Below are 23,445 nucleotides of genomic sequence, written 5' to 3'. Positions count from 1 at the left end.
CTGCACCCACCAAACGCCTAGAGATCCTCTCTAACCAAGCCATAAATACAATAATTATATATTTAAAAAATTATTTATCACGCCAATTTAAAAAAATAAAACGTACGGCGTAATCATTCTTCAATCTTTTAAGACAGATGGGTCTTGGGGCTGACTCTCTTCGTACCGGAAAGATGGGACATAGATAGCAGCTGCACGGCACATGGAAATTTCGATGACCTGACTTTAGGGTAAAGTAACATTAAATTTGTCACATAATTAATCGTGTGTATAGGGATCTTAGTGATATGATGAGAGACACAGTTGCATAGTATTGCTTATGTTTATTTTCCTATTGTTAATGTAGTAGGTAATGTAATCAGGACATACATGCCTGCCGCGGAGGATATGCTAAAAGGCCCACTGCTCTCTTTAATTTGATGCACCAGGCCCCACAGCATATTTTAATTGGTTCGCACATCCGGATCCATATTTTAAACACATCCCATGCGCCGAAGAAACTTCTGCGGAGACAGAGTAATTGGAGAGAATCCAGGCCCATGTTTTTCTATGTGCTCTTTATGTTATAAATCGGGTCCATCCATTCTATTTAGTTATTAGCCAAACCCATGACTGAAAGCCCGACTGCTCTTTATGCATGGGCAAATCGTGATCGTGACCTTGTAATTGCGAATGCGTCCAACATTTATTTAGGCCCCGTTTTGTTGTTAGAGTCCATAGAAATTAATTCAATCAGTCTAATTTTAAATTAAGTTTAATATTTAAATACAAGACTATCAAATCATTAAATTCATTCTAATTCAAAACATCCTTACACATTAGACCCATAACATTTTTCAACTAAACACATTTTTACATGGAAGACCTAAAACCTTTTTCAATTTTCAATAAACAAATCTAAAAAAAAAAAATCTAAACTCATCTTAACATTCAAATACATTTAAACTCATTTTAGGTGAGCCTCACAAAAATCACACACCATCTCAACTCACTACTATTCATGAAGAACTCAATTAATCTCAACTTAACTCAATATCCAAACGTAGCCTTAATTCTCTGTGATTTTATTTTGAACACTAAGGGATTAAAACTTGTGGAACCCAACCCAAGTTACACTAAATTGCAGCCATCTTAGGTTGCGGAAGGGGATAAAAATTCCCTAAAAATCTTGATTGAACTCTAGGCTCTAGAGTGCAATGAGGGATACTTACGTGAAATGGATCCATAACATATATTAAGCATTTGATATTGTCTAAAAAATTTACTTGGAGAACTTTAAATATTGGAAAATGCTTTGGCCACTGCTGGTAGCTCCCGCTGTGGCTTCCAACGCAACGGTGACACTACAAGAAATATGGGATTTAGCCACGATTTTGTTATCCCATGACTACCACTAGTGGTAAATATGGAGCTTATGGCACAAAAAGTCACCAACACATAAAGTTTTTCCAAATGTCACCAGATTGCGTGCGGTGAGTCATAAGCCGTGGGTAAATGCAGCCTTCAACGACGACATATATGTCGTGTTAAAAGGTTTTGGGAATTAGCAGTGCCCATTAATCCGTTGCTTATTCCACTGTCATACCAATATTGCTTCGTTTACCATATACTCCCTGAGCCCCAACTTGCAAAATCACCCACTACCTTCGAATACTCTCATCTGGTGGAATCAACGCTGATGGTTTCCTTGCGTCAGCCCCCTTCGACGTCCAGTCGTTGCCGACAGTTGCCGCCCTATTCAATCTCATTGCCGCCAGTTGACGCCACACATGACTAGCGCGGCTGTTTCTCTTCTCAAATCGACTATCTCTCCCTCTCCCCCTGGTAAATCTCTCACCTATTAGTGCCTCTTCTCTATGTCTGTCTATCTCTGGTTCATGAGTCCGGTTTCTTCTTCACAATTTTTCATTGTATTATGTTTAGCCACGAATATACATGATTAGGTTTGAGGTTTAATGCCAAATCCAAAATTTAATTTCCTTTCTTTAGGTAGATCTATGCACATGCTAGAAACCTTTCATACATGACAAGATGATGAGCTAATTAATTAGGTAAATTACTTGGTGGCACCTTGGCTATGCACGAGAACGTAAACCTGCTGCCGATGGCTTTCTTGAGCTCTTCACCCTACGGTGTTATTTTATATTCTAATTACCCTAAATTCCATGTGTAAGAGGAGACTTATAGAATTAATTATCAAATTCTAGGAAAAGAGAAGTGAAACATGGGAAATATGGAGATTTCCCCCCCTATTGAGACTGATGCAGCTCCTTGGGGATCAATTAACCACTACTTGTCTTCCCTTAGATCTATTAGATGTTGATGGAAATTAACTTACATGTTTACATTTGTAGCATTAACATGAAGTTATTACATAAACATACATACATACATATATATATATGTAAGGATTAATTCGTACCAAGTTGGGTTACAACACGGACTACTGGCACAGTTTTTGCACCATAATGCCTCAACTCAGATATATTCCAATGCATGGGAGCCATGAAATCGATCACTTGTAATTAGTTGACTGAAATCTAAATGTAGAACTTGAATCATAAAGCATTAATGAATAAATTTTTCTCTAGTCCAACACAATTATTCAGTGGGGGTTTTAAATATGGGATTCCTTCTTACATATATTGGCTTATCTATATTTTCTGATGAGTGAGTAAGCCAGTAAGAAAACAGGGTAGTTGTTGTTACTCAAAGTCCTCAACCTCTTATAATTGTCCTGCCCCGTGTTCACCCAGCTGTGTAATTAATTAAAATAGTTTGTTACCACCGTCAATCGCAGATAATTTTGTACCCCTTACTTGAAAAAATTTCTTGTTACAATGACATAGTACTAATTACCCACAGTATCCCATAGTCCAAGGTTAACTGTGGTTCCAGCAACCACCACATTAGCACTAAGTAGTTATCGAATACGGTAGGCACATAAAGGATTAGGATTGAGAAATAGAAAACATCATCTTAAATTATATTTATATATATGATATTGTTTAATTTCTGACTTTCTTTTGCAAGCTGGATGTGTAAATTAAGATAGTATCAAGTAATTAATTAACATAAAACTAACATATTGTTGAATGCATTGCTTGTATAAGTTATGAGCATGCATGTATTTCCGACGGCTTGATGACCAACTGTGATGCACTTGATGTTGTTTGCCATCCTCATAAGAAAAGCCCCTCTTGACACTCTTTTAATGAAAAGGAAGCTTCCTTTTCTGATGAATCCCAGCAGAGCTTCCTGACCTCTGCTGGGCTTTACTTCCATTAATGAGTTCAAACCCTATATAGCATGATATATATATATATATATATATCTCTCTCTCTCTCTCTCTCTCTCAAGAGCCAAAATAAAACTACATAAGGAATTTGAAATGTAAAATATAAAGAAAGAAAGCAGCAAGTTATGTATTCCTGACTTGGAGGTTGAGTTCCAATTTAATTAGTGTAGAAAAAGATAGGGGAGGTGTGCTGATTTATCAATATGAGCAGCTAGCCTAGTACCAAATTATGAGCAGTGCTTCTTTTAAAAAAATGAGGCACTGCTCATGGGTTTCTGTTCCTTTACGAGGAAGGCCAAACTGACCTACAAGTAGCCGAAGGACCAACAATCAATAGAGTTGGGTCGGAGTGTTAGTTGGTTAAGTATTGTACGTAGGGAGTAAGAGATAGATATGTCATACCAATATTAAGAAAATAAAACATTAATAGAAACTTTACTCTCCAAAACATGATGAGTTCGATTAACCATCACTGGATCTAGAATTGAGAAAAATCTCCTCATAGGAAGATTACACAAACATGTTCATGCATTCTAAGCATTTGGCTATTTCACTGCCACGAGAATACATGCTCTAGTCAGATGAGTTAAATTAAATATTTAACTCATCAATAGCTCGCCATGGAGAGGCAGTAGGTTGGCTATCTTGGTAAATATCATATGCCTCACAGGATCCTATACATATCTATGCATGAGAAAGACTTAACCATGAATGCTTGTGTGATGCAGCAGAATTTTGGGTATTTTGCAAGGAAAATTTAGAAATGTGAGCGTGAACATATTTTCTAACCGTCTGATTATGAATATAGTTTAACTTTATAATGTGGGTGCATGTCACTATCAGGTGTGTCTAGTGCATGTATATTGTAGATATGTTAAAATATCTATCTATATCATTATCTGAGTTGGATATACAATGGTCTTTCCTTAGTATTTGGGTTTATAAATTGATGAGTTTAGTTTGTCGAAGACGCACTACATCCTGTTTTAATTACACCTGTACCACTGGATTAAATTACTGTAAAAAATTGGGTGTTCTTGCATTTTGGGTTTAATATTGCCTCAAATAGAACACAACACAATATGAAACTTTGGTTTGCATGCTGAAAGTCTCTGTTATAGCAAAACGTGATATACATGCATATGCTTGTCTTTGATTTTTAATCGAAATGACATGTCAAAATTCTGACAATTGTATCCAGAGATTTTATATTAAATCTCTTTTCTATAACCACCTCATTGTTACCCACGAGTTGTATGAAATTTTGAGGTCTACACAGAACTAGTGTTGGTTAGGAAATTATATTTTGAACCACTTTAAATTGAGTCAAACTATGTTAATTGTGTAAATACTTGCTATATTGGTTCTATATTGTCCATCTCAGTTGCTTATATTTGAATGTTTCTAACGTACTGGTTTTATTTTAATGTCTGATTTATTCACATCTGTCTAGTGTCTATTCTCCATGACTGTTTATTATACTGTTCTCAATCATTCGTAAATGGCCTCTATCTAGGTATAGACATGAAACTGAAGTTGATAGCAATATTGGAGTCATATTATTGGTCCATGAACTACGGGTGTCTTTAGATGTTTTTTACATTCAAACTTTCATCTGACAGAAAGCTTTTAAACTAGTATAAATGCGTGGTTAGTTGCTCTATGTTATTCTATAGCAAATCGGGTGGTAATTAGATTGGTCCATGAATAAAGTGATATCACAGTTTTGCCTGCTTAATAGTCAGCTACATAACGTTACTTTATGTCACGAAACTTGATGTTGGACCATATTATCATATTTTCCTATCTCTAGCAACCACAAACTTCATTGTGATGATTTGTTAGAAGTTTTGCTCATCACAAAATTTTGTATTTGCTTCAAGTTTTGCTCTCTAACTGATAGCATCTCAGTAGGCTGAATGATGGATAAATTTGGTAATTTATCCGATGATTTATTTTTTACTTAACACATGATATTAAGCTAAAATGATTACAACTGATTGTTGATATTTTCCCTTGGTGTTGATATAGTTTTATGGTTTTTCCATCGATTATCCACTCATATATTCTTGCCTTGTCATTTCTTTTTGCCATTTTTTGACTTTACAGGGTGTTGCTGTAGCACATCCGCTTTATTGGCTAAACACAAAGGTTAGTATCTTTATTGAATAAACTTTGTTTCAAGTTTTTTGCACTATGATTGATGAGTTATCTATGCCATATATATTTTTTTTCTTTCGGAATATATATTTTTTTGACTATGTTGCAATGCATAAACTAAACCATATAACTTTTATCATCCCATATGCAAATATTTATATTGTTATCAGAAATAATAGGAAATGTGTATAAACTTTTCATTGGAAATGATCATGTAAAATATAAGTTGGATAGTGTCATATGTTGACCGATTGGATATAGCATTGGGAATCACGGTATATGCATGTAGGTAAATTTTGTTACCTACACACCATGTCATGAAACTTTTGTTGATAGCAATATATATGTCATGTTATTGGTCCATGACAAATGGTTGTCTTTAGATTTTTTGGAAGTCCGAGCACTTTGGATGCATAGCATGTATTTCACATGTTATCCATCAACCTTCAAGCACCAAACTCTTAGATGTTTATATTTTTCTCTCCATTACAAAATATAACTGGCTCTGAAATCAGAAATTTATATATCTTTCAGCTAGATTTTTCCCACCGTCACAATCATGGGTAATCAACAAATATATGTTTGGAGCAGGGCTTATTTGCCACCAACTAAGTAGTGGCTAATAAGTATACCCACAAAATCCTCTAGTCAGTGTTGCTCCTTTAATTACCCATGAGTTTTTAAGGTGGGACTTGCTTCATTATCCACGAGTACCATTGATGGGAATTATACCGTTGCCCAAGGGTACCTCTGGACTTACTCCATTGCCTATGAGTTGTACTGGTGGGAATTATACATTTACCCACGGGTGAATCTAGTGGCATTATCTCTTTTACCCATGAGATTGATAGCAAATTAATTGGCTTTTATGATAACGAGTAGAGGATTTAACTACGGAATATTCCGTGGTTAAAAACATTCAGTCCTCACCAATTAGAGTTATCATGGGAAATGTGAGCATTTGCGGGGAATTATATGCCACGAGACTCCTCTGCCCGTGGGAAAAAGTATATTCCCACAAAAAATACCTTTTTGCCAAGAATAGTCCCCTTGGGGAACCTTAATATTTCTTGTATTGTGGCTCTAGCACCATCCTTAAATATTATAATGACTACTTGTTATGTCTATCATACGTTCTAGCAATTTAGGTCTTAAGAGTTCAGTCAAGAATTATAGGGAATTCAAATTTTAGAAAAGGGTCCCATTTTCCCACCTTAGATTGGAGTGGCGAATAAGGCCTTTCTTTCTAATCCGGCAATCCAAAATATAAATTATAATGAGTTAATTATATGTACTACTAGCTATCTCTTAAAATTTTAGAAAGGATTATTCCCAAGTGCACAACCTATGTCTTGCTTAGCATATATGGCTCTGAAATCTGTTCAACATTTCCTTTTGTCGCCTTTTGAGGAGAGACAGAGAGAGAATTAAAAGAGAGTTGTTTTCTAAGTATAATCTCAATGTAATCTAATCCAGAACCAAAACTAAAGAATAAATCATCATCATCATATTCAAAGTAAGCAGAAGATGATCGTGAAGATATTGTTAATTACTTTCACCATAAGCTTTGGATAAGGATCACATGTTCAAAAGTAATAATTATATGTACTTTCTTGGGCGTGCGTTAATTGAGCATGCATTATCCAAAGATCAAGATCTGGCCAAACAAATTTAGTGCATTATCATCCCATATTGTCATAAAACTGTGGTTTATATAATATGTAATGCATTTTCAGATCTTTCATACCACGAGAGTTGTACGCGTACCAGTACTCGGCAAGACCAAAAAAGAAAAAGAAAAACCATGTAGAAAGTGGAGAAGTTGATGAATAAGATTCAGCGAGTGTGATGATTATAAGGCAGGTTTTTCACCTGTGAAATCATTCGATGCAAAAGAGAGGAAAAAGAATCGGTTGAGGGCAATGGAGAGGATCCCACTATTTGTCATATAATTGGGTATAACAGCGGCGCATGGGGACAACTTCTTGTAAAAAAGACACCAAAGGGGGCCACGAAGAAAACATAAAAAAGGACAGTGATGGAGGCAATGAACACAGTGAAGAAAACTTGCTAGCGAGAGAAAAAGCCGATAAAAGGGGATCTGTATCTGGGAAATTATGTGTCGATCTATCTATCTCTCAAGCTGATGATAAGGTGGGGTCTCTGCCACGAACAAAGTTGGGAATATGCATTGATGTTGTATGGCTGTAGTCGTTTCTTGTTGCTATATAGTTGGTAGTGGTGTGGATGATTTGATGTTAAAAACGTGGGAAAAGAAATTAGGGGTTATCGCGCGCAGATGGGTTTAAGCTAGCTGCCCTTTCCTTCGCACGCTGCTGCGAACAAAGCGTCAAGGGCGTGAAAGATCAGACAGAAACATTGATGTAGAGAGCTCGAATCGACCAGACAGAGATCAGGACATGGATGAAAGTTTTATAAGCCTACCCGGGAATCGGGAAATCGGAATAGTCTTGGCTCTCAGGAATTTCATAATGATTTCTGGTTCTTGTTTGGATGGAAGTTATCGATTGACAGATAACCTGTATATATTTTCATGGAATTCCAGCCAATTAATCTGTGATAGTTTCACGTACAGTAGGATAAATTCCAAGTTAAATGGATATATATATATACTATAAAAATAAATAAATGCTTTCGGTATTCTTTGCTGCATAGGAAGACATTTGTAAGCTAGCCATGCATGTGTGCAATTAGAAAATCTTGCAATCAAGCATTGTGTGAATATCGTAAAACGTCGCCGATACGTCTTAATCAAAAATATTTTAACACGTGATTATTATTAAAAAAAATCATTTTTTTTCAATTATCATCTTTCTATATATTATAATTAAACGTGATAATAAATTATTATTAAACCCGGTTAAGCTCGTGCATATATGCCACCTTAGCAAAACATCTTCGTGACATCTCCCATGCATGCAAGTCATGCATATATCCGCCAGCAATCCGGCAAACCATGTGAGAGTCCAGTACTGCCCATAGCATCATCATCATTTGACCATGGCGATTATAAGGGTTAATGTTGTCTGAGTACTCTTTCTTTTGTATAAAGTTATAAGCATATCACAAATATGCATGCCCGGTCCTGTTTACCCACTTTGCATCCCATGATATTTTCACTATATATTATAAAATCCAACAGCGAAGAGCACACACACATATATAAAATATATCTGCGTCAATTTATATTTTGGAAACATTAATAATGTCTTTCGAAGATCCAAAATCCTTTAGGAAACTGGATTTACAATCAAAAACCTAGACTACCATTAGGGATGACAATATGTTACACGACCCGTTAACCCAACACGAACACGACACGATAATAGCGGGTTAGGCTTTAGTCTTAACGGGCTCGAGTCAAAACGGATTGACCCGTTAAGATACGATTGCTTAACGGGTTGATAACGGGTTAACCCATTTTAACACGTTATAACCCGTTTGACAGGTTAAGAAAGTTGAAATTACAATTATATCCTTTACCCAAAAGTAAAATTGTTAGAATTTTAATTGTGATATTTTTATTGTTTAGATTGTAATTTTAGATTTGTAGTTAGTTTTATAATTTTTATAGATATTGTAATTTTAACATTTATAGAAAATTATATTTAATTTAATCAAGTCAAACATGTTAATTTCAGGTATATTTAACCTATTTACATAAATATTTTGAAACGGGTCATATTCTTTCGTGTTAACCTATTTAGTAATATTTACTAATAGGTCAAAACGGGTTGACACGACACGACACGTTATGTTAATGGGTTGTGTTAGGGTTTGAGATTTTGACACAATAAACTTAACGGATCGGGTTAGGGTTTACCTCTATAGTATAATATACATGCTTTGACACGACACGAATACGACCCGTTAATACGATTTGACACCCCTACCTATCATGTTTTTCACTAGTTCTTTCATAATTTTGGTTCGTTCTAGGGTTAAAAGTGGAAAAGAAAACACGTTTAATGCACGTTTTTTTAAGTTTATATCTTAAAACAAATTTTCTTAGGAAATATTAGTCATATTATATATATATATATTTATATATTGAGAACTTTATCAACATATAAGATTTTTTATCACTGGCTTTATATTTAGAATAATGTTATATACAAATTTTAAATAAATAAATTTCATATAAATTATTTGTAAAAAAATTGATCTCATTAATAAAAAATAATTTTTTATACTCTTTTTTTTTAAGTGAAGTATATTTTTTTTACAAAAACTTATAAACTTATAGACTTATGTAAACTATTTCTCTTACATTTATATCGTTATTAGCCTATTAATTAATTTCTCTCATTTCTTTCCAATTAAAAAAGCACTAGAAGCACGGTGAGTCTGCTGCCAACATGCGCAGCATTTTTGGGGCTAGTGGTCTCAAATTTCTTAGATCCAATCAACGTCCAGTCTCTTAGAATGGCGTGTGGTCGTCAGGTGCTACTATAATGGGATTCAACGCTTCTCCAACTTATTATCTTCCTATGTTACTATTCATCCTGACTAAAGATCATTAGAAAAAGATAATGAAAGTCTTTTTTAATCCGTCTAAACCACTGATATGCAGCTCAGATTCTTATATTATAATCTGTTTATCAAATTGTATCAAAATGGATTCGAAATTAGTGTGAGTCAAGTCCTTGATCCTAAATTTATTTTTAATTTTTTAATTTTTATGTTAAACCAGTTGATTTGAGATAAATGTTGTAACCTTCAGTTATCTCTTATATTTTATATCTGTTTTATATATCTATATTACCGGACGTTAAAAAAAATAAAAAATAAAATAAAATACTAGAAGCGGTGGAAAAATATTTTACTTTTCGATGCATTTCCGACAAGCTGTCTGACAACGAATCCAATCCAAGCACCACTTCACTTAAAAAAAAAAAAAAAAAACAATATAAAAGCCAAAAGCATAAACAAAAAAAAAAAAACATTAAACAAAATTATAATATTCAATCAGACAGTCGGTAGATTGCCATCAATTGCAAGCTTCCATGACAGGACCGCGGGGAGGATTCAGTGCGCCGTGTCTGACTTCCAATACGATACATGTCGATCTCATACTCAGGGAGCGACAAGGCATCATTACACGTACGACCCCTTTATCTCATAGAGATAAAACTTCGATATGACATTTATGACACGAGCTGTTCGATAGCCAGCGATCCATTCTCAAATCTACGGCTGCTCCTGAGTCTTGATAAATATCCAATGCCGACGTTGAAGATCTTTCCCATGTTATTGCACCGATTAGAACAGGTTATATATGTTTAAAACAAAGAACAGGTTATATGTATATATCTCTATATTAAGCTATCGAAAAATTTACAGTTATCATCAGTTGAGGATTATCACGTTCAATTACAGTTTGCGGTGGATGATAAATCGGTATAATCTCGATTGTATTTACAGCGTTTTTATTAAAATAAATATATTTTTATCACAAATCATCATTCAACTTGTCGTAAATAACTTATCATAAATAATAATTTTTCTTATAGTGATCGTGTACTGTTTAATTGACGGCTTTGAAAGTATATATGCGTGTGGAGCACCTTCGTTAGAATTATGTGGTTCAATTATCGTTGTCTTGTTGCATGGATGTTTGATGGAGGTGATCGGCCGGGTAGAATCGCAGTTTCTGTATTGAAAATATGTTTCAATATCTTCCCTTTCAAATATTTATTATATTTTATGTTAAAGTTACATAATTTTTAAAAAATATATTTGAAACATGCCTACCTTAAAATTATATTTAACATACTATTTTAGTTTTAGGTGAGGTTTGGATGGTGAGTTAAGATAAAATATTGAAGGTTGAATGAAAAATTATTATAATATTATTTTTTAATTAATATTATTATTGTTTTGAGTTTTAAAAAAAATTAAATAGTTTATTATATTTTATTTAGAAATTTGAAAAAGTTATAATGATTAGATGAAATGGGTTGAGATCACTCTTGTATTCAAATCGGGCTTAAAATGTTATATTTTTTTGTTCTAAGGCATACTATTATATTTCAACATTAATTAAAATGTTAGAATTAGGTAGCTGATAAAAACATGTAGAGTTGTTTATTAATTAAACTATATTCTAAATTAAAAAAATAAAAATACGTAACAACTACTTTGTTAATATACTATGATCATATAAAAAAAAAAACATATGCCATAAATTAAAACGTACATGATTTCTCTGACCCATAATAAAATATATATTAAACACAACAAAAGGGAAGCTGGCCATAACCCGATCGACCGCCCATGAATCTTGTGTACTTACGTGTTGGAAAATAGTGAAATTAATCATGTGTCGTTGAATATATATATGCTTCATTAATCACTAATATTTATATGATCTGCATCGATCCTCATGCGCGCATGCTGAAAATAACACATTCCAAACTAATTCCTTTGTTCACTTTTTAACACGTGGGAGAGGTGGGTTTGCTCATTTGACTTATATTCAAAATAAACGAAATGAGATCAAGATCATATAATAATATGAATATGAAGCCAGCCGTGCAACATTATGTTGACCGAAAATAGTACTTCATTTAAGAAATGCGGCATGTTAGGTTGATTCACCTGTAAATTTTGACTAATGGCCCGCTGGTTATGTTTCCAATGAATTCGTCTTGAATTTTAGATATATTTATTCTTGTATATTTTTTTGTGTGCTAATTTAATTAGTTAAAATAATTATTATTTTAAAAAAAAAGTGATTGAACCAATCACAAGGAAAAATAATTATACATAAATTTTTTGTTAAAAATATATACCTCTATGATCTGTAGATGTTTTTCATTTACGTTTCGATCAGCATTAGGTATTACAAGAAAAATAAATTTTTGTGACTAACTTATTGTAATAAAAGATTATTTAAAATTAATTTTAATTATAAATAATATTTTCATTACAATAAATTAATTACAAGAATCCGTTTTTATTATAGTGAGGATTTTGCATTGATATGATATACGAGGCTTTTAAAAGACGATTGTTTTAGCATAAAGTTAGACGATAATATACGAAATGCAAAATAAATAAATAAAAAAATAATAATAATAATTATAAATTAAAAAAAAAATGATAATTGATAAGTGATCATAATATGAAATACAGTTTCGAACGGATGTGCAGTTAATTAGGGGTGACCTAAGCACTCCACGCACTGGTGACTAGTTTAATAAGCAACGTTATACATGATAAAATTGAAAATACAAATTTTATATATAGTTATTTTTATGTTTTTTTTTTTATATATTTCATTGATGTGATTAGTTATGTATTAAAAAAATTGATCTAATTAATCATATCAACAGAGTGCATATTGAGTACATAAAAATGATTGTATGTAATATTAATTACTAATGTGATTAGCTCTATCAATTTTTTTAATATATAATTAATGGAATGTACAAAAGAATACGTAAAAGTGACTATATATAAAATTTTTGAAAACAAAATGATCAAACATGATACAGAAGCCGGGATTTTAATTATCAATTGTGGTGTGGTGTGGTGAAATAGTTTATGTTCGTTTTTTTCTCTCTCTCAAGATTTTATTATTTGATAAAGATATACAACATTAGAAGAGTGGAAACATGGGATTCACGGGGCTTATAGAGATGGTCGGTTAGAAGATGAAAGATGGGGTTATTGACAGAAATGCATCCATCAAAGATGGTGAAGACGACCTATTGAGAGAGTTTACGTACCCAACAAAATTGGTTTATATTATGAGCTATGGAAATAACACACTTTCAGAATATTGGAGAGGTTTATACGATGAATATCCTTCGACATGATCCTCCTCTCCGAGGTAAGGGAAACGCAGAGCTGACGTCCGGCTTCCATTGCATGATAGAAGCTAAATTACAAATAGATTATAAGAGCCATCCCATCTATCAGTTTTTGAGCCCATGGAAATCAAGGAGGCGAATATTTGAATTAGGTGTCAAGCGTCTTTGCTAATTAAAGTTACCTTAATTAATTATATCCTACTTAAGCATGCACTGACTTTGACACTGATAAATTGAAGGGATCTAGATGTTTAGGGACTGTGTGCGGACAGGGTCCCTATGAGTCTCTGTCTCTCTCTTTCTATCGGGTGTAACAAAAATCAACTTAATTGGCATGGTCCTAAGACTGTTTTAATTAGTGGAGTGACTTTCGTAGCAATATTATCGTCATACGCATGCAAGTCTTTGTCTAAGTGACTTTCTCTCTTGGACGAGACCTTAATAATAAAGGCGGGAGATCGATGTTTGGGATAGTGTGCTAACAACAGAGGTTAGTGTGTCTGTGTGTGTGAGCGTATATATGTTTGTTGGTGAAATGTGCTAGGCCCAAAGGGGAGGTATCTTTAGGGGGAGGTCAGCACAGCACGCGTTGTTTTGCTTCTTGAGCTGAACAACCTTACGTATTTTGGTTGCGTGCTTTATGCTCTAATTCCTTTTCCTTTTTTGGGTTCTTGAGAATCTCACTTGGTTTATCGTCCTCTGGAACTTCTACATACCGAGAGAGAGAGAGAGGAAACCAGTAAAGAAAAAGTTGTGAAAAGAGTAAAGCTAGATATCAATTCCATGCTATAATAGCTCCCTCGACTCCCTATCTTTGCTTTTTGTTATTATTTCTCATTGCGGTTTCTCTCTCTTTGGTAAGGTTTCTCTTGGGCTATTATAATATCGTGCTGTATAGGTGTAAGTCTCTTGCGTTTGTTTTAATGTTTTTTTTTTTTTTTTGGGTTGAAGGTCCTAGCGTTTTTTGGGTTTTTGATGGGTTCTCCTTGTTTTATTGCTTTGGTAGCTGAGAAATCGAAATCTTTCAGACACTTCAATACCCCCAAGTTTTCGGTTCAGATGTCAAAATAACTGTTTCCTTGTTGATTTGAGGATGTTGGTCTTCTCAAGGTATGTCAAGTTTATGATCTTTGAATATTTTGCATTTTCATGGAGGTGCTCAAATCTTCTTGCTTCTAATCGACACACAGGTAGAGACAAGGTCATTTTCCATCCGATTTGTATCCAGTACACTCCTTCCTTCTTAGAGATGGAGGGATCTGCAGGAAATCACGAGGTCTGCCCCCAGTTTCTAGATTTCGTTCCCAAAGAAAGAGAGTGGCTTGTGAACAGAGATGGGCAAAGGCGGCATGGTCCCTCAGAGGAGAAAGAGTTGGAACTTAGGCTTGGTCCCCCAGGCAATCAGGACTGGTCTATGAGAGATAGCGCAAGGAAAAACCCAGGAGATAAAAGTGAGTCTCTACTCTCTCTTGGGTACTTCTCTTCCATGTCTTCCATGACCCAAAACATAAGCAATGGAAGCCAAACCCAGATGTTCTCTGCCTCTAAGAACCCAGTAGGGGCTGTTATTTCATCTTCGTGCTCTTCTTCGGCTTACGGTTACCGAGGAAAGACCCAGCACAACCAACAGCAGACAAAAGTTCCATCTTTTCTTCAGCTAAATTCTCCCCTTCAGGGTCTGCCCGTTATGACTCAGGAAGCATCGCAGCGCTGTTGCACTGAAGCGGTAGACATACAGAGTGCAGAGAAGAAAGCATTTTCGCCATCTTCTGCAACGACAGCTGTGCCAAACAGCTCTCAGAAAAGGTACTTCAGCTTTTCCTCTCATGCATTTTCCTGTTTTTTTTTTACATCTTTCGATTTTGGACACAGGATATTCGCTCCCAGGTCACGTTGTTGGAGCTGTGGTCCATGCATGATTACTCCAATTCTTTATGTTTTCTACATAAAAAATTGATCCATTGTTTTTAACTATAAGTCTATATATATATATATATATATCTTGCCTTCATCATGTTACTTTGACCATCATTTCTTCCCTCTTTGTTTTTCTTCCCCAGTTTTTCTCTTTTTGAAATATAAACGTACCTTCTCATGCATTTAGTGAAAGAAAAAAAAAACTATATTGTAGTGCTAAACAAGAAAAATATGGTACACGAAGTTGTTTTGGAGTTCTGTATTATGTTTGCATTCGACACATTTCACTGTATTTGCAGTTGTAGTCTTGTGGCTACTTAAGTAAAATAAATTTAACGGTACTTAGAATTTTGGTATCACGGTGGTGAAAGGTGCTTAAGCTCTGTATTCTAACTTTCTATTGATTTGATTGCAATTTTTTTCCTTATCCTTTGCTTTCCTACCTCCTCTACCAATCATAGGACTGCTCCTGGACCAGTGGTGGGCTGGCCTCCAGTTCGATCTTTCAGGAAGAATCTTGCGAGTAGCAGCTCTTCAAAACCAGCTCCTGTTTCTCAAAATGGGGTCCCAGACAAGGTTACCAGTCGAACACCGGTTGAAACTTGTCGAAAAGGCCTATTCGTGAAGATTAATATGGATGGATTGCCCATTGGGCGGAAAGTGGATCTTAAAGCCTACGATAGTTATGAGAAACTCTCCTCTGCTGTTGATGAGCTCTTTAGAGGTCTAATTGCAGGTTATCTACATTGTCTCTTTTTCATTTTTTCAACTTATATCTTTTCAGTCAATGTTTGTGTCCATTCGTGCGGGTTTTTAAATGAATTTCTTCCTTTGCTATGCGGCAATTTCCGCTTATTCAACATAAGTTTGGTGTGATGGTTACTGATGTCGATATAGTCAGTCCTTTATATTAAAGATATGGTATTCATAGTATGTACGTCACTAGAAATTCTGTTCCATAGCTAACGCCATATGGTCAAATTCTCAAAACCAAACAATTTCAATGCATAGGGTTGTCATGTGGCACCTAGATGCAATAAAAGGAGCTTTTTATCTGCTTGTAGTTAGAATAGGGGGCGGGGTGGTTGAGGGAAATGAGGAATTGAACATTCAGGGTTTTTCTTCTTTCACCGTTGACTTAAAAACACAGAGATCTAACTATTTCATTTTGTTTGTCATCTGCTCAATTGTCTAGCTCAAAAAGATTCCTGCCCTGCTGGAATCCAGAACAAGCAAGAGGAAGAGAAAGCTCTTACCGGTTTATTGGATTCAAGTGGCGAATATACTCTTGTTTATGAGGATAATGAAGGAGACAGGATGCTTGTTGGCGATGTCCCATGGCAGTAAGCATATTATCTCTCTTGGATCTAACACTTGGTTAAACGTATTTGTTTCCTAATCTCTGATATTTCATATCCTTTAAGCATGATACTTTTTAGCTATTTTGTTATAAATGTATCCCATAATTGTTTACTCAATTGTACCGTTCCCACAGCCAAAAATCTCAATACCCATCACTAGAACTGTCTATCCTGGTTCTTGCATTTCAAAATCTCAATACAATCATTAAATTTGGTTATTCCTGTTCTTGCATCTAGTATTTCCTATTGACTCAGGTATTTTGTCTTTAATATCTTAATGTGTGGTTTGTAGCATGTTTATATCTACGGTGAAGAGGCTGCGCGTGTTGAAGAGATCTGAACTCTCAGCACTTAGCCGTAAGTTCATCCTGTGATTTCACGTGTATAGCTAGCTGCTTTGAATTATTATTGTCATGATCAGTATTATCATTTACTTGCTTTCAGTTGGGAGCAGTAAGCAAGAAAAGGTACGCCACTAGACTCACCGATGAAGTGAATAAACCTTTCTGTTAATCAATCCCTTGATCGCTGCTGTTGTTTGAAGGAGATATTTGGTTTGTGTCGGTTTGACATTTTGGTGCATATTTTTCGGTGGGGAAGAACAGAAGAATCTTCAGCTCAAAAGTCAGAAGTAATGTATCAAAACAGCCAGACAAAATGTTCTGAGAATACGTTATTATTAAGAAACGAGTGAACTTCCGATATTATCGGTTTGTATTTGGTTTTCTGGTGAATTAAATCACAGCAAAAGCTAGTCTAGAAATCCCAAGTCAATTATTCCATTAATGAAATGCTTTTTAGACTCTGCAAAGCTGAGGCAGCTGCCTCAATGCTAGTAGTGTTCATGGATTATATATACCATTATGGAATCCATCATTTCCAAATAACTAAGGCCTTGTTTAGAAATATAATTCTAAAATTTTATTTTCATTCCATTTCATTCCCAAATATAATTCAAATATAAAATTTTTAAATTAACTATTACAATTTTTTAAACTTTCAAACAAAAACTAGAAAATAATTCAATTTTTTTTAAATTTAAAAAAAAATATTATTAAATTATATTTTAATAATATTTTAATTTAATAATATTTTTTTATTTAACTTTTTTCTTTTCATTTTTTAAAATCTAAAAAATATTTAACTTAAATTATTTTATTTTTATTCATAAATTATTTTATTATTATTTAAAAATTATTTTATTATTATTTATAAAATTTTCATTATCACCTCGCCTCCAAACGAGGATTAAAAGTTTTAAAAGGGTCCAATGCATTCCTTTTGCATTATCCATAATGTTTTTTTTTTCTAAGCGCATTATCCATAGTGTTGGAAACTGTATATGTATTATATACGCATGCCTGAAAGCCGGCAACTAAAATATTACTTGACAGAGCTGCTGCCTTTCTTTCTGTGTTATGATCAACGTGTCTTCGCAGCCAAAGAGTGGCATTGATCCAACTTCTGATCTTTACATGCCGAAGTCGTAAAAATTCAACCTGCTATCAGCTATGAGAGAGAAGAAACAAAACCCAAACAGCAAATTAAGGATAATGATACTTGGTCATGTGATTTTGTCCCCGCAAAGTTCTCAATATTTTTTTTAATAATTAAATAAGTGATTATTAGTGAAATAGTGTATTTGTTTTAAATATTTAAAATATATATATATAATTGTGTTTAATAGCACCCGTAAATTAATAATCACTTATTTAACTATTAGAGATGATAAAAAAAAATTATGTTTAACGATAAGATGATAAAATTTTAAGAGAAATGTTACAGATCATCTTATATCACACATTTTATATATTAAAATATTATTTTTTATTTTATTTTATTCTTATTAAATTAATAAAATTATTTTATTTATTATTCACATATTATATGTTTATTATAAAAAATTAAAAAAAAATTAAAATAAATATAATATATAAAGTGTAAAGATGATAAATTTTAAAAGGCAAACTTGGAAAATATTGAACACTAACGCGTTAAGTAGAGATGATGGCTGTACGTCACTAAATTTCTGTCATCTCCATTGTTAAGACACAGTGGCGCGCAAGATCTTCGTTGAAAAACGATAAAGATTAATGATTTTCAAATCTACTAATTAATACATTCCCCACTTACCATGTGTAACGTCGTCTTCATTATATTGATAGGGTAACGAGAAACTTGGAGATTTCACGCGTTAAGAAAGATTGAAAGCCCTACATTTAATTGCGCCTACCAAGGGAGAGAACCTTTTGCAGCCCAAGCATTGTTTCAGACTTTCAGTGACTTCCTGCAGAAACATTGGCAGGGAGATTGAGGTTTGAATCATGGAAGTTACGGGGGGAAATTTTGTTGGAATCACTGTGAGTGATACGGAGACTGAAAGAATTCTCCAACCCAAAAAAGAAGCGAAATCTCGGCGTCTTTTTGGGCTCATTACTTGAAACAAAGAGAAGCTAATAAAATAGCGCTTTTATGGCTGTAAGCTTTAATGGCTGTTCAGTGCACTCGTACACGAGAGAGAGAGAGAGAGAGAGAGAGAGAGAGAGAGAGAGAGAGAGAGAGAGAGAGAGAGAGAGCTGAGAGAAAATTATGGCTTTGAAACTGTCATTGAGTCGTAGAAGATAGCAAAAAGTCAGACAGAGATACTTAATAGGTGCTTGAAAGTGAAGCATAAAAAGTGAAGAGATTGCCGGGATTGTCAGTGCGTATCTCTCGTCCGGAGTAGTACGCCTTTCTCCAGAGAGCTAAGATAGAGAATAAGGTAAGAACTCTCCTCGAGAGAGAATTGAGGAAGAGGAGGAAAGGGAGATGTTTGTGAGTGTTTTTTTGGCATAGCCGAGTTTTGGCGCTGAAGGAGGTGGAGTGGGAATTCGGCGCTGCTTTTGAATTTTAGGTGGTGGCCGGGTGAGTTATCCTCTCTTCCAATTATTACTTTCTTTCTAAAAAGGTTTCACTTTTTAATTGTTTATGCCTTCTGTCTGTAATTTTTTTTTTGTTTACTTGGGTTAGATTCTGCAGCTCTAATATAAACGGGTTTCAGCCCTATATCTTTCTGTGAGTCTGTGACATCTTCTTTGTCTTGTATGCAGTTCTTCACGAGGTGCTGTCAGAATTTCTTTTCAAAACATATTAAAAAAAAACAATCTTCATCCACATCACTTCTCTGCTTCGAACCTTAAAGTTCCAAAGAACTTACGAATGGTTTCTTCTCTGTTTCTCTTGTTTGAGTAGAGATTGTTTCTTCCCAGCTGACAGCACTTGAGTTTTGGTCACTCTCGCATTTTTATTCCTCGGACACTGTTTCTTCTGTTTGTTGTTGTAGTGCTTCTTTGTTTCTCTGGAATATGCTTCGTTTTTGTTCTTCTCTCTGGTTTCAGTTCAAATTTTTGAGAGGGAAAGATGAGAAGGCTTGAGAGTTTGTTGCGGCGTTAGGGTGTATTTGCCTTGAAAAACCCCCACCCGGGTTTTGACTTCGTACCTAACATTTTAATTTTCCAAGACTTTTTGGCTGTTTATTCTTCTGTGTCTGGTTTGTGACTTGCTAGACCAAAGAAACAGTATGGGGAAGGTTACAAGATGGTTGAAGGGTTTGTTGGGGATGAAGGAGAATAATCTGGAGAATTCAGGTCCATTGGCCGGAGACCGCAGAGAGAAGAAAAATTGGAGCTTTGGCAAGTCTCTAAGAGATTCTAGCGCAGTTGCTCAGTCTCCATCGAGCACTTCGAGTAAAATGCCAGTCACCGATGCTGCTTGTTTCAGATACTACATCAATGAGTCAGAGAAGGAGCAGAACAAGCACGCAATAGCGCTGGCTGCCGCCACAGCAGCCGCGGCTGATGCTGCTGTGGCTGCTGCCCAGGCGGCTGCAGCAGTTGTCAGGTTGACAAGCCAGGGCAGGGGAACTTTGTTTGCAGGAGGGAGGGAGAGGTGGGCTGCTGTGAAGATTCAAACTGTTTTTAGGGGTTGTTTGGTGAGTAGGTTTTGTCTATCTCATTTTTCATATTTGGACCAACATATTGGCCTAATCAAATATACAAATACTCACTCCTTTCGGTTTGCTTATTTGGACCTTTGACATTGTGATGTGATGAAATGTTTTAGACATTTCTGTTGCAGTATCACACAGTGTTACTGGAACAACTGTTTTGAGTACTTTTTTCGTAGTTTTACATTTGTGTCTCATCTCAAAAGTTGCAAAGCTATCTTCAAAATGCCAATAGAACAGTACAAGCGTTTGTGGCGGTCAATAAGATGGCACGTTTGTTTTTCTCGTTATCGTTGACTTGGCTAATCACTCTGCTTCTCCTTTTACCTTTTCCTCACTTTGTACTCTACGTTGGGAATCTGATTTTGAAATTTGAAAGTTTGTTTCTCCGACATGGGTCTTCCTGTTTCTTGTGCTCTCTCTTCTGTACTTAGAATTGCTTCTTTTTGCGTTTTCCACGATGTCCTTCTTGGGTTACTACCAAAGTCTGATGCTTTTTTGGTGCCTTTTCCCTCATCCACACATTTGAAGATATACATGAAACTATAACGTCCAGGAAATTTATGCAGAGATTGCCCTTTATTTTTGGTGCAAAAGTTTTGTAATCTTCTACCGAAAATTTTCTATCACTGTCAGGCCCGGAAAGCACTCCGAGCTCTAAAGGGACTGGTTAAGTTACAGGCTGTTGTTAGAGGCTGTCTTGTTCGAAAACGGGCTACTGCAACCCTGCATAGTATGCAAGCTCTCATAAGAGCTCAAGCAGTAGTTCGATCTCAGCGTGCCCGTCGTTTTCTCAATAAAGATAACAGATTTCATCCTGAAAATCGACACCGAAAATCTATAGTAAGACCAAACTCCTCACAAATGGTAATATTATCTACATGGTTTTGGAAGTTAATTTAGTCTCTAATCTGATGCATGTCTGATTTTCAGGAAAGGTTTGATGAAGCAAGAAGTGAATATCGCGGCAAAATGTTTTCAGCATCTCATGAAGCCTCAGTGCTAAGTACATTCGATGAAACCCCAAAAATTGTGGAAATCGACACATACAAACCCAGATCAAGATCTCGGAGAGTCAAGACGGGGTTGTCCGAGTGTGTCGAAGATTTGCCTTATCAGACAATCTCATCACCTCTTCCATGTCCAATTCCTGCTCGTAACTTTCAAGATTTTGAATGGTACTTCAGTGGGGAAGAATGCAGGTGCTCTACTGCTCAGAGCACTCCTCGGTGTGGTACTTCCATCCGGTCTAATGTCCTGGCAGCACCGGCCAAGAGCGTCTGCGGAGACAGCTTCTTCAGACCTTACGCAAACTTCCCTAACTACATGTCCAATACGCAGTCATTCAAGGCCAAATTGAGGTCTCAAAGTGCACAAAGGCAAAGACCTGAGCCCCTGCCCAAGAAGAGGTTTTCACTGAATGAAATTATGGAAGCAAGATATAGCACTAGCAGTGTTAGAATGCAGTTGTCTTCTTCCCAGTTTCCAGGTTGACGAGGAAGATTTACGATGGTTAGAGCGAAAAAAGTCCTGTAAATTTCTCCTATAACATGTTCTTACTGAATTATGCCTTATGGAAATGAAAAAGCGCTTTCTTTTTCTCTTTTTGCCGGCACAACTCGGGTAGATGTTGTTTGTCTTCTCCCCTCTTTTGAATGCCATTGGCTTCCCCACCAATTCAAGTCCCCACAAAGTTTCCTTTGTAGGTTCCACCGATCAAGTTCTGTCCAGCCTGATCGACAATGGCGGTGAGAATGGTTATTCTTTCCTCACTAAATTTAATACAATTTTTCTCTAATTGTAAAGAATACTTTTTAACAGATTCGTTTGTTTGATAATGCTAAAGAAATCAGAAAGAACAGAGAATCTGGATTTTTTTAATCTTTAAATTATTTGATTCTCCTCTGATTTATCCCATTTAATTGTTATAAATAGCTAGAACAACAATTTCAAAAACGGTTCTATCATTTATGCTTTCAAATTTCAGTTCAAATCTGAATGCAACAAATGAGTACTCAAAAGCCAGTGACTGACAGGTAACAAACTTGTTCAGCCATTGGCACATTGCTGTCTGCCTAGTGTGGAACATCCAAAACAGTTGCAGTTCATATTTTTGAGTCATAACAGAATGATTCGTACATGTACAAGTTTTAGAATAGAGCTCTTCTACAGGTCCAAACAGTATATTTCATTTTTTTTCTTTTTTATACATTTTTTTAATCATTATAAACATTTTAACAAAATAAAATATTATTTAAAAATACTTTTTTAATCATTAAGTAAAAAAAAAAGTTAATACGCATTAAAAAATAAAATAAAATAAAATAATACGCATTCAACTTGGATGCCTCACAACTCTCTGTATTAACAAAAATAAAATAAAAAAGGGTAAATATCATAATAAGGGGGCAATTTGGGAATGCCGTTCTCGCGCTGCTTGTCGGATAAGTTCTTCAGTTCCCTCCACAGTCCTGTCTTCGACAATAATTATGATGATCGCAGCCTCTCACCTGTAATTACATATAAGTCCGCTAACAGGTATGTCTAGCTCTGAGTAAAATTACAGGTGAGGCTGCGATCATCATAAAATTACAGTTATGAATAATTTTACATATAATCGTAAAATTATAAATATTACACAATTATTTTAAAAAAAGGTAAAATCTACGATTAAAAAGTTAATTTTTTTTTTATATAGATTTCATATTAATTTATTTTTTTTAAAATAACTATATAACACTTACACAACCACGACTACAAATATCATTTCTCGTTACTCCCTCTCTCAACACTGAAAACACATTTTCTTTTTTTAATGGAAAATGAAATTTTTTGGTCGAGCCGCTTATGCTTTCGTCATCTCTCGTGTAATCAAATAATAATATT

General features: G+C 34.9%; 2 protein-coding genes across 3 annotated transcripts; both read left to right on the top strand.

Moving 5' to 3' along the window:
* The first annotated feature begins 13,804 nt into the window (after positions 1 to 13,804).
* LOC122301006 (auxin-responsive protein IAA26-like) lies at positions 13,805 to 17,348 on the top strand. The gene is given in 8 exon segments (XM_043112056.1): positions 13,805 to 14,153; positions 14,303 to 14,406; positions 14,487 to 15,102; positions 15,675 to 15,949; positions 16,409 to 16,556; positions 16,867 to 16,931; positions 17,019 to 17,041; positions 17,044 to 17,348. Coding segments are annotated over 6 exon segments (1,095 nt in total). The 5' UTR covers positions 13,805 to 14,153; positions 14,303 to 14,406; positions 14,487 to 14,545; the 3' UTR covers positions 17,071 to 17,348.
* Positions 17,349 to 18,789: 1,441 nt separating this feature from the next.
* Positions 18,790 to 22,159, top strand: LOC122301005 (protein IQ-domain 26-like). Of its 2 annotated transcripts, none has more exons than XM_043112055.1 (4): positions 18,790 to 19,478; positions 20,120 to 20,544; positions 21,196 to 21,402; positions 21,493 to 22,159. In XM_043112055.1, the coding sequence occupies exons 2-4, from the start codon at positions 20,134 to 20,136 to the stop codon at positions 22,051 to 22,053; spliced, it is 1,179 nt and encodes a 392-aa protein (XP_042967989.1). In that variant the 5' UTR covers positions 18,790 to 19,478; positions 20,120 to 20,133; the 3' UTR covers positions 22,054 to 22,159. The 2 variants fall into 2 exon arrangements, with proteins under 2 accessions (XP_042967989.1, XP_042967988.1); XM_043112054.1 differs by having other exon boundaries at positions 18,792 to 19,478; positions 19,664 to 20,544.
* Positions 22,160 to 23,445: the final 1,286 nt, after the last annotated feature.

This window comes from Carya illinoinensis, chromosome 2, assembly GCF_018687715.1.
Source record: "Carya illinoinensis cultivar Pawnee chromosome 2, C.illinoinensisPawnee_v1, whole genome shotgun sequence".
NCBI lineage: Eukaryota > Viridiplantae > Streptophyta > Magnoliopsida > Fagales > Juglandaceae > Carya > Carya illinoinensis.
The sequence above is the reverse complement of the archived record's forward strand: the minus strand, read 5'-3'. Positions and strand labels throughout refer to the sequence as shown.